We start from the raw sequence: 12,266 nt of genomic DNA, 5'->3' as shown, positions 1-12,266 counted from the left end.
TCTGAAAAGAGAAAAGACAGGCTAATGTTTTGGATATGGGCGCTTCAATAGAATGGGAATCTGAAAATAATTTATCTCTTTAATCAAAATAATACTTAAGTAACTCATTTATCTTCCAGTTTCCAATTGTGACAACAGGTCCATTCCTGAATCATCAAAATTCCCAAGTTTGATCCCTAATCTGTATTGAGTTAGCTGACTTTAAAGGGGACAACTAGAGCCAAACAATTGGTCTTAATGTATTTGCGCTAGGGAGAGGAACATCAGCCAAGGCAATTGAGAAACATATGGCCCGATTTTAACACGAGTTGTAAGTGTGGTAGGTGGAAAACCATCCGGCCCCCACAACATGAGCGGGAGGTTTTGTTCAGATGGGAAAAAGGACTTGTTAAGGTCGCATTAGGACTTGTTGGAGATGGGCAATTTGAGCTGGAACTGGTTGTTGGCAGCAGAATTCTTTAAATTCTTTAGGTCTTAATATTTTCACCTTGGGCTACAGTACATTGTATTTAACGTTTTATGACAAACTGGTCGTCTGCCTCCAAAACAATTGCTGCATCTTCCTGGTGGATGGTTAAGAGGCTGAGGATAATATCAGAACGGTTGGTGCTGGGCTGTGAGTTCTCAGCTCTATATTGTCACAGTTAAAGTGGAGCTAAAGAAACATTCCTGTTTCTCCACAGCCTGCTTCTCGATGGTGAGAATATTTGAAGAAGAGCATCCATGTTCATGGCAACAATTCTGTTATGAGTCACATAAAAGAGATAATACTGAAAAATCCAGTCATGGCTTTTAAAGAAAATATTCAGTAACAGGGTTATGGATGTTTTTTGGCAGAAATTCAGTGGTCATCCTGTTTAATAGGAAAATGTTGTTCTAAAATGACTGAGCACTCACCTGGGAGGCATCTGTTTATATCACATTAATATTTCACAATAGAACATTGAAAATTAGATAAAGACCTTGGTGAATATTATTTTGAAGATTCAGTCTGATGACCCCTTCATTTTACAGTGGTGGTGATGTCAGCCTCGACGTTGGTCATAGCTATGTGACGGAAATGTGAAGTAAACCTATAAAGGGCCCTTTGGAGACCACAATAGCCGCTAGCACAGGTGCTGTGGGCAGGCAGAGCCCTGAGTCCACCTATACAGGCCAGTGATATGGGGGGCAATTTTCAACTTCACTGCCTGGATGGTAACCTGGTGGACCCAATCACCCACCCATTGTAGAACCCACCCGATTTTCATTCTGTTGAGATCAATGGAATGAAAGTTGGGTGGTTTCTATCACGGGCGGGCAATCCGCTCTGCCAAGTTAGTGCATAGGTGGCGTCGTTTAAACTGATGCCAGTCTTTCGATCACTGTTCTGTACAGGCCTTCCTCAGCCACAAAGTTGAGCAATCACAAATCAAATCACAAATCACAAATTTAAAACAACTGTGCACACCCATCTATGATTTTAAAATGGCTGCTCCTTTTTAAAGAAGTTTGGTGATAAAAGTGAATGCTGGCAACTATGTAGTACAACAGTATCTCTGTATTTAACAACCATCAAGTTTATAGTACAAATATCCTGAAATTAGCATTGCCCTCTTCGTTACAATCATGAAAGCACATCTTCACTATTTTGGGGTTAAATTCTCATTTAACAATGAAGTACAGAAGTTGACGTGTTTCTGAAAGGCACACACTTTTCCGCGCTGTTGTAAAAGCCGGAGCTTAAATTATTGTCCTTCTAACTCTTTGTCCTTAAAGGTGAACTGTTTTCATTGAAATGTGTCTAGTATAGCTTTTTTATTTGTTTTCACAGATGTTTTTTTTTCTTTAATAACTTTGAACAAAACAAGGCTTATCTTATAAAACTAAATTATAATATTATTCCTAATGTCCACAAAACACTCCAGTTCTTGTGGTGTCCCACTGCTTGTTCTATGAAAATGTTTCATGAAACTAATAAATGCCAAGTTTTATTTTGAGCCCAATGCTTTCATAGAAATTTACAGCACAGAAGGAGGTCGGACAACAAATAGCTATCCAGCCAAACCCCACTTTCCAGCTCTTAGTCTGTAGCCTTGTAGGTTATTGCACTTCAAGTGTATATCCAAGTACTTTTTAAATGCTATGAGGGTTTCTGCCTCTGCCATCCTTGCAGGCAGTAAGTTTCAGACCCCCACTACCCTCTTGGTGAAAAAATGTCTTCTCAAATCCCCTTTAAACCTCCTACCACTTACTTTAAATCTATGCCCCCTGATTATTGACTCTTTTGCTAAGGGGAATGGGTTCTTCCTATCCACTCTATCTAGGCCCCTCATAATTTTATACAACTCAATTAGGTCTCCTCTCCGTCTTCTCTGTTCCAAAGAAAACAACCCCAGCCTATCCAATTTTTACTCACAGCTAAAATTCTCCAGTCCAGGCAACACCATCGTAAATCTCCTCTGTACCCTCTCTAGTGCAATCACATTTTTCCTGTAATGTGATGACCAGAACTGCATCCAGTACTCTAGCTGTGGCCTAATTAATGTTTTTTACAGTTCAAGCGTAACCACCCTGCTCTTGTATTCTATGCCATGGCTAATAAAGGCAAATATCCCGTATGCCTTCTTAACCACCTTATCTCTCTGTCCTGCTACCTTCAGGGATCTGTGGACATGCACTCCAAGGTCACTTTGTTCCTCTACACTTTTCAGTGTCCTACCATTTAATGTGTATTCCCTTGCCTTGTTAGCCCTCCCCAAATGCATTACCTCACACTTCTCCAGATTGAATTCCATTTGCAACTGTTATAGAAACATAGAAACATAGAAAATAGGTGCAGGAGTAGGCCATTCGGCCCTTCGAGCCTGCACCACCATTCAATGAGTTCATGGCTGAACATGCAACTTCAGTACCCCATTCCTGCTTTCTCGCCATACCCCTTGATCCCCCTAGTAGTAAGGACTATATCTAACTCCTTTTTGAATATATTTAGTGAATTGGCCTCAACAACTTTCTCTGGCAGAGAATTCCACAGGTTCACCACTCTCTGGGTGAAGAAGTTTCTCCTCATCTCGGTCCTAAATGGCTTACCCCTTATCTTTAGACTGTGACCCCTAGTTCTGGACTTCCCCAACATTGGGAACATTCTTCCTGCATCTAACCTGTCTAAACCTGTCAGAATTTTAAACGTTTCTATGCGATCCCCTCTCATTCTTCTAAACTCCAGTGAAGACAAGCCCAGTTGATCCAGTCTTTCTTGATATGTCGGTCCCGCCATCCCGGGAATCAGTCTGGTGAACCTTCGCTACACTCCCTCAATAGCAAGAATGTCCTTCCTCAAGTTAGGAGAGCAAAACTGTACACAATACTCCAGGTGTGGCCTCACCAAGGCCCTGTACAACTGTAGTAACACCTCCCTGTCCCTGTACTCAAATCCTCTCGCTATGAAGGCCAGCATGCCATTTGCTTTCTTAACCGCCTGCTGTACCTGCATGCCAACCTTCAATGACTGATGTACCATGACACCCAGGTCTCGTTGCATATCCCCTTTTCCTAATCTGTCACCATTCAGATAATAGTCTGTCTCTCTGTTTTTACCACCAAAGTGGATAACCTCACATTTATCCACATTATACTTCATCTGCCATGCATTTGCCCACTCACCTAACCTATCCACTCTGCAGCCTCATAGCATCCTCCTCGCAGCTCACACTGTCACCCAACTTAGTGTCATCTGCAAATTTGGAGATACTACATGTAATCCCCTCATCTAAATCATTAATGTACAATGTAAACAGCTGGGGCCCCAACACAGAACCTTGCGGTACCCCACTAGTCACTGCCTGCCATTCTGAAAAGTATCCATTTACTCCTATTCTTTGCTTCCTGTCTGCCAACCAGTTCTCAATCCATGTTAGCACACTACCCCCAATCTCATGTGCTTTAACTTTGCACATTAATCTCTTGTGTGGGACCTTGTCGAAAGCCTTCTGAAAGTCGAAATACACCACATCAACTGGTTCTCCCTTGTCCACTCTACTGGAAATATCCTCAAAAAATTCTAGAAGATTTGTCAAGCATGATTTCCCTTTCACAAATCCATGCTGACTTGGACCTATCATGTCACCTCTTTCCAAATACGCTGCTATGACATCCTTAATAATTGATTCCATCATTTTACCCACTACCAATGTCAGGCTGACCAGTCTATAATTCCCTGTTTTCTCTATCTCCTTTTTTAAAAAGTGGGGTTACATTGGCTACCCTCCACTCCATAGGAACTGAACCAGAGTCAATGGAATGTTGGAAAATGACTGTCAATGCATCCGCTATTTCCAAGGCCACCTCCTTAAGTACTCTGGGATGCAGTCCATCAGGCCCTGGGGATTTATCGGCCTTCAATCCCATCAATTTCCCCAACACAATTTCCCGACTAATAAGGACTTCCCTCTGTTCCTCCTTCTTACTAGACCCTCTGACCCCTTTTATATCCGGAAGGTTGTTTGTGTCCTCCTTAGTGAATACCGAACCAAAGTACTTGTTCAATTGGTCTGCCATTTCTTTGTTCCCCGTTATGACTTCCTCTGATTCTGACTGCAGGGGACCTACGTTTGTCTTTACTAACCTTTTTCTCTTTACATATCTATGGAAGCTTTTACAGTCTGTCTTAATGTACCCGGCAAGCTTCCTCTCGTACACTATTTTCCCTGCCCTAATCAAACCCTTTGTCCTCCTCTGCTGAGTTCTAAATTTCTCCCAGTCCCCGGGTTCGCTGCTATTTCTGGCCAATTTGTATGCCACTTCCTTGGCTTTAATACTATCCCTGGTTTCCCTTGATAGCCACGGTTGAGACACCTTCCCTTTTTTATTTTTACTCCAGACAAGGATGTACAATTGTTGTAGTTCATCCATGCGGTCTCTAAATGTCTGCCATTGCCCAATCACTGTCAACCCCTTAAGTATCATTCGCCAATCTATCCTAGCCAATTCACGCCTCATACCTTCAAAGTTACCCTTCTTTAAGTTCTGGACCATGGTCTCTGAATTAACTGTTTCATTCTGTTCTGCCCACCTGACCAGTTCATTAATATCTTCCTGCAGTCTGCAGCTTTCTTCTTCATTATCGACCACACAGCCAATTTTAGTATCATCTGCAAACCTCTATCATCCCCCTACACATCCAAATCATTGATATATACCACAAAAAGCAAGGGACCAAGTACTGAGCCCTGCGGAACCTCACTGGAAACAGCCTTCCAGTCACAAAAACATCGACCCTTTGCTTCCTGCCTCTGAGCCAATTTTGGATCCAACTTGCCACTTTGTCTTGGATCCCATGGGCTTTTACTTTAGTGACCACCCTTCCATGTGGGACCTTATCAAAAACCTTTCCAAAATCTGTATACACTACATCAAACACACTGCCCTCATTGACCCTCCTTATACCTCCTCAAAAAATTCAATCAAGTTAGTCAGACACAACCTTCCCTTAACAAATCCATGCTGACTGTCCTTGATTACTCCTTGTCTTTCCAAATGAAGATTTATCCCGTCCCTCAAATTTTTAGCTTTCTCCAAACTAAGTGTTGATAGTGTAAGGTAACTGTTCTTGGTATAGGGATTCACATGCTGGGAGTACAGAAATAAAGTTCAGCCATATGTCGTTTCACCACGATTTTCCACCCATTAAAATGAATGGATGAGACATCATTTGGCATGTGACCATATTCCTGATATGTGTTCCTGGCAAACAAAACTCTGCACCAGGGGCACTAAAGACTAAAGTTTACCTCTTAATATTAGAAGAACTTGCGTGTTTTGGAACTTTAACGCGTCCCATGATAAATATGCATCTCCATTTGCCAAGCTTCTAATAACCTTATGATGATTGTCATAGATCTGATTGATATCAAACTAAGACAAAATATAGAGTGTGTCATTTTACATTTATTTCCAGCAAAGTACAGATTTTTTAATGTTTCACTTTGGCATGGTCACATGATTTTATTGCTGAACAGTCTGATGACAATATTACTTTTCTCTCCTGCAGGTTGCATCTACGGAAGTACATTTTGGACCCATGAGACTGACACAAGATCCTTTTCAGGTGAAAGCTTGTGTTCGGTACTTGACATTTGTACAGTTGTATGTAGGGCAATAGATATTGTGCCAATGGTTCCCATCTCCTGCTTCTCACTCCTGCCTGTAAACCATTCGCAGTGCAACAAAATAGCAGTTGTTGTTCTTGGTGTTGTGTAAATGAAGACTCTGACATGGGGCCTTGCTGGTCTGTATAACTGTATCACATTGTGCAGAACATTTATCGACTGAAACATTGGCGGAGCCCCCACTTTTTATAAACTTTAATTTTAGGCTTAGAAACCTGGAGGCTAAAATACTATTTTCACTAATTTTATCAAAAAAAATTAGCATGAGTATAAAGTATTGTTCCCCATTTAAAACTAATGGCAATCGTTTTTGCTAAATTTAGCAAAGCCATAAATTTCATCCACCCCTGTTTTTCTCCTCAATGGCCAATCTGTTTCAGCTCTGCATCAGCCACGGTCAAGAGAGTTCATCGGCTGTCTGTTCTCAGGCTTCTGAACTGACTACTAGAATGTTTTGTGGGCCTGGGATAACTCCCCTTCTCTCCCTCCGTATTTATATATGTGTCTTTAGTCACTGACATGCTGCATAAACCTGTGCAACTGAGTGATATTTGAAATTAGATGCAGACAGTCTTCTCTCTCTGACTTGGGGGGGATTCCTGTCTTTGCTTACGCAACAAAGTATAAAATGCAAAAATAATTTTTTTCGTTTTGTGTCTAATTTTTTGTTGGAATTAGCCAGGACGGGAATTTTGTTTTAGAAATATTTAGGAATTGAAATTCGGTACTGCTGTTTTTGAGGCGGTGTCACTGCCTGAGTGCTGACTTTAGCGCCGGGCGTTAGATGCAGGCTCAAAGTCCTAAATGCAGTTTTTACGCCCAAAGATGAGAGGGCAGCACTAACAAATGGCGTTGCACACTCACCCTCGGGCAGGAGCTCAGGAGGCCTGCGGTATTTCCCAATTGGAGGTTACCGCCATGCTAGAAAAAAAACGGGAAGAAGAAAAAATAACTAAGACTTCTCCGATCCACACACAAACTTTCCCACTCTCAAAACTAATGAAAACATGCCGAAATAAATAAAGAGTTAATCTTACCTTCCTTTCTGGGCGATTCTGCCCGAGATCTGCTCTGTTCCGACAACCTTTTCCTGGCTGTACGGCCGCCTGTTCAGCCATACAAAGCAAATGTCGCAACAGAGGCGTCAAAGAGGCATTGTACACTGGATGATGTCACCATGTGGGTGGCGTTAGCCAGCACAGCGTTGCCTCTTGGCGCCTCTGCCAAAGAGCTGACTGAATGTAGGACGAGGCGTTGACGCCACTTACCGACGACGGTAGGCATTTGCCACCTGTTAGCCGCCTCCCACGCGCGGTAATGGGCGGCGTACAAAACCCAATTTTGACCGCTTAATGTTGAATATGAGGATAAAACACTTCTCAAGAAATAAAGGGAATTACTGTGAGTGTAGTCTGCATGGCTAGCCTCATAGGCTTTATTTAGATGCTGGTCTCCTTTTGGTATATCTGGCAAATACTGAACAGGATGCACAATTTCTTAAAAGAATACAAATATCCGATCATGATAAATGTGCAACCATATTATTCAAACAACTATACTGGACTCCTATAGGAAAGGATGTTTTGATTCCACTCTGTTCACTGTCATCATCAGTGGCTTAGTGCATAGTGCCTGCCATCAAAAGGGGTATTCTCTTTGCTGATGACACCATTCCCTACAGAGAAGTGACCTTCCCATTTGAAAGACAAGTGGTGACCAAATAACTGTGGAAGATTGACACAGTACTCAATCATAAACGTGTAATCTTCAGCACTAAAAAGATGAAGTCACTAACTTCATTGAGTCAGTCGTTACCACTCTCGCCTCTGAGTCAGAAGGTTGTGGTTTCAAGGCCCACTCCAGATACTTGACACAAAATCCAAGCTGACAGTCCAGTGCAGTACTGAGGGAGTGCTGCACTGGCAGAGGTGTCATCCTTCGGGTGAGAATTTAAATCGAGGCCCCATCTGCCCTCTCAAGTGGAAATAAAAGATTCAATGGCACTATTAGAGGAAAATCAGGAAAGTTCACCTTGGTGACCTGACCAATATTTAGCCCTCAACCAACATCAATACAACAGTTTATTTGGTCATCGTCTCTTTGCTACTTGTGATACCTTCCTGTATGCAAATTGGTTGCCATGTTTTATACATTACTACAGTGATTGCACTTCAAAAGTACTTTATTGGCTGGCAAGTGGTTTGGTACCTTCTGAGATCGTGAAAGGCCCTATATAAATGTACGTTCTTTCTTTCAATAAAGGGTACAAACTCTTTTCAGTTACAAACATTCAGCTTCTTGGCTTTGTAACCAACAACATTTTATATTTATATGGCGCCTTTAACGTAGTAAATCATCCCAAAGCACTTCACAGGAGTGTTATCAAACAAGACTTGACACCAAGCCATATAAGGAGATATTAAGCCAGATGACCAAAAGCTTGGTCAAAGTGGTAGGTTTTAAGGAAGAAAGAGAGGTAGAGAGGCAGAGAAGTTTAGGGATGGAATTCCAGAGCTTCGGGCCTTGGCAGCTGAAGGCATGGCCTTCAATAGTGGATCGATTAAAATTAGGGATGCTCAAGCGGCCAGAATTGGAGGAGCGGAGATATCTCCGAGGGTTGTAGGGCTGGAGGAGATTACAGAGATAGGGAGTGGAGAGGCCATGGTGGGATTTGAAAACAAGGATTAGAATTTTTTAATTGAGGTGTTTCGTAACCAGGAGCCAATGTATTTCAGTGAGCACGGGTCTGGGTGAATGAGACTTGGTGCGAGATAGGGCATGGGCAGCAGAATTTTGGATGAACTCAAGTTTACGGAGAGTAAAAAATGGGAAGCCAGTGCGCTGGAATAGTCAAGTCAAGACAAGACAGAGGTACCAAAGGCATGGATGAGGGTTTCAGCAGCAGATGAGCTGAGACAGGGGCAGAGTTAGGCAATGTTATGGAGGTGGAAATTGGCGGTCTTAGTGATAGCGTGGATATGTGGTCAGAAACTCATTTCAGGGTCAAATATGACACCAAGGTTGCAAACAGTCTGGTTCAGCCTCAGACAGTTGTCCGGGAGAGGAATGGAGTCGATGGCTAGAAATTGGAGTTTGCGGCGGGGACTGAAGACAATGGCTTCGGTCTTCCCAATATTTTGTTGGAGGAAAGTTCTGCTCATCCAGTACAGGATGCCAGACAAGCAGTCAGACAATTTAGAGATAGTGGATGGGCTGAGAGATGTCATGGTGAGGTAAAGCTGGGTGGTGTCTGCACATGATGAAACTGACGCTGTGTTTTCGGATGATGTCGCTGAGGGGCAGCATGTAGATGAGAAAAAGGAGGAGGCCAAGTATAAATCCATGGGGGACACCAGAGGTCACGGTGTGGGAGTGGGATTAAAAGCCATTGCACTTGATTTAAACTACACATGATTTACACTGGCGTAAACAAATAAGGAGATGGCTGGCAAAACTGGTGAGCAGTGGGAATCATCAATAATGCTTGGATGTGTTTGTCATCATCCGTAATCCACAAAACTTTTGTCCACCCGCTGGTGTAGTACTGTAGCTATATTCAGCAGACTGCAAAATATAAATTTTCTTGTGGATTCAATCTAGTCCAAAGACCAGAGGCTTGATGAAGATGACCTACTTGATGTCGGGGTTCAACTGCTACGACATCAAGGAGTTAGGACCAGGCTATCAGTTCTATAGAAGTTTATGATGACAGCAGCACTACACTACCAAGAGTGGTGCGAAAGTTGGATCCCCATGCATATGTGAAAAACAGAAGAACTGCACTCACATTATACACCGAATAAAAGGCCCGAAAAGATTGCCAGCAACATTCCCAAATCCCTTCTCCTGCATCTGCCACTCTCCCACACTCTTAGAACTCTGTTGCTTCTGAGTAGAAGTTTCAATGCAGAACTAGCCATCAAATATAAATTAGAAAGGGTAGGTAATTCTAAGGAGGCAGTTTAGGAAATGCACAATGAGTTGAATAAAATATTGAAGTGCGCAGAATTGAAATTAAATACAAACAAATGTAAAATACTGCACATAGGAAGAAATGATGTTGAAATAGCTACAGAAATCTAAGGGTCATAGAAGACCTTCTACCCAACATGTGCAATCATTGCAGGGCAGCAATCAGCAAAGCAAACAGAATGCGGAACTATATAACCAAATCAGTCGAATATAAGTCAGAGACAATCATGCTCAAATTTTATTGTGCTCTGGCCAAGCCACACCTTAAATACTGTATCCAATTCCAGTCATCGAGACAACAAGGGAGACATTCAAGAATTGGAAGTAACTCAGAGGACAACTACAAGGCTGATCCCTGGTGTTAGAGGAAAGTAGGAGGAAAGACAGGAGAAAGTTTTGAAAGGAGGTTACTGAGAGCTTAACTTATGGAGGAATACAAGATAGTGGATGGTATAAGAAAAGTAGATCTATGGAAACAACTAGAACAAGGTAGCATAGGTTCAAACTAGTTAAAGGCATTTTTGGATGGATGAACTAAAATTAGATGAATGGCTTTCCTCATTAGTATTTATTTTGTGATCTTCTGATCACTTACAGAACTCTGCTTCTGGAGCATGACTTAATCTTCAGTTTCTCATTGGTACCCAGTATAATTTCTGCAAGTCCTTAAGATGGAAATTCGGTTGGAGGTTACTTATGGTGCTAATGGAGAAGGGGACAGTAAATTTTGTGGCAGAAATGGTTTGCAACGGCAGCCAAAAAATTGGTTTGCTGTGCCCTGAATGTGGAGCGAAGCGCTAAGGGAGGCGTTCCACACTTCTCTCAGGGCGCTAGGCTGGCTGATCAACTGAAAATTACCGTTGCGAAAGAGCCGGCCTTGTAGCGCCCTGAGAGAGGCTTCCCTCGAAAAAAAATCGGAACAAAAAACAATCCCGATAAATTACTCCCCTCAAATACAGGTGAATTGCAAAAATAAATCAGCGAAATATTAAATTAACTTATCTTTACCAATCATTCCATCCCGTAGCGCCCCGGGACAGCTTTGCACGCTAGCGTTCACAGGTGCTGTCACTATGGGGCGCTACAGGTGCCTCTACAACCTAATTTCGAAATGCTGTCGAAACCATGCGCGTTGCACACCGGCTCGATGCACCCGAGTGGTACTGGTCAGTGCCATCGGCACTGGCACACTGAATGTGGCACATAACATGAATGCCAACGCTCGCAGCTCCAACCTCTTTAGCGCCCTTTCCAACCCTTTCCAAGGGTGCTAAGCGACCAAATTTCTACCCCCTTGCCTCTTCTTTGAAAATACCAGTGTCAGATCTGTTAGACATTTGTCATTATTATAGTTATCTTTAGTTTTGGCTTGCTATTATTCCATTAATATATTAAACTTTCATGCACAAATATTTCTGACTTCATATATTGTAAGATTTCTAAATCTCTGGCATTAAATTGACAGCAAGACCGATTCTTTTAAAATAATTTGTAATAGTTTATTAAATACACACACATGTACATCTATCATCAGTCGTCAGCTATCCTACGGATCGACTTAGTTACAACAGATACAATGTTACAATAATGATTTATAAAAAGGTATAAAAAGGTATAAAAAGGTATACGTCACTTTCCTCTGGCTGACTGGCTGAGCACACGGCCTGCTGTTTCAGCTGGTCTTTAGAGGACGGTTGCCATGTGTTCAGAAGAGAAGAAGAGAGAGCAATCTATGCTTGGGTCTTTATAGTCCTTAAGTACATTGTTTCTCAGAAAGCCCCAGGATTGGCTCTTGATTCAAGGGCCATTTCTGATTGGCTTCTCCTCATACATGTGTCTGTCTGGAGGGCCGGCACCACTCCTTGACTAGGTCAATGGCTTTCCAATTAACACCTTTTCTAGTTTGGTGAGTTTCAAAGCCGTGGAGACATGAACTTGGGGAAGTCATCCATTTTGTTTCAACACTGCAGTCTTTCTGTATAATCTACACTTTTAACATTTATATATATGCAGAATCAATTTTGTTATTACTAAACACTTTTATTCTTATAATAGGCTACAGATAACTAAGCTCTGGGTTTAGAATCCATGAGATTCAGCCACTGTCTGTGCTTTGGAGGGCAATGTGTCAGTATATCATAAATT

At 42.1% G+C, this 12,266-nt stretch overlaps 1 protein-coding gene and 1 long non-coding RNA gene across 8 annotated transcripts in view; one reads left to right on the top strand and one right to left on the bottom strand.

Moving 5' to 3' along the window:
* The window catches only part of pde8b (phosphodiesterase 8B), a 496,872-nt gene that overhangs the window by 283,253 nt on the left and 201,353 nt on the right, over positions 1-12,266 (top strand). For 5 of the 6 annotated variants that reach the window (XM_070879856.1, XM_070879851.1, XM_070879843.1 and 2 more), the window contains exon 2: positions 6,032-6,088. The exons of the other annotated variant lie outside the window; for it this stretch is intronic. In XM_070879856.1, the coding sequence (XP_070735957.1) occupies positions 6,032-6,088 (57 nt within the window). The remainder of the gene's footprint in view (positions 1-6,031; positions 6,089-12,266) is intronic. 6 annotated transcript variants of the gene reach the window in all.
* LOC139263834 (uncharacterized) overlaps positions 1-12,266 on the bottom strand; it is a 58,559-nt gene that overhangs the window by 38,847 nt on the left and 7,446 nt on the right. For both annotated transcript variants that reach the window (XR_011593221.1, XR_011593219.1), the window contains exon 2: positions 7,014-7,070. This is a non-coding gene — a long non-coding RNA (uncharacterized lncRNA). The remainder of the gene's footprint in view (positions 1-7,013; positions 7,071-12,266) is intronic.

This window comes from Pristiophorus japonicus, chromosome 1 (assembly GCF_044704955.1).
Source record: "Pristiophorus japonicus isolate sPriJap1 chromosome 1, sPriJap1.hap1, whole genome shotgun sequence".
In the NCBI taxonomy this organism is placed as follows: domain Eukaryota; kingdom Metazoa; phylum Chordata; class Chondrichthyes; family Pristiophoridae; genus Pristiophorus; species Pristiophorus japonicus.
Note: the sequence above shows the minus strand (reverse complement) of the source record. Positions and strands in the feature narration are given on the sequence as shown.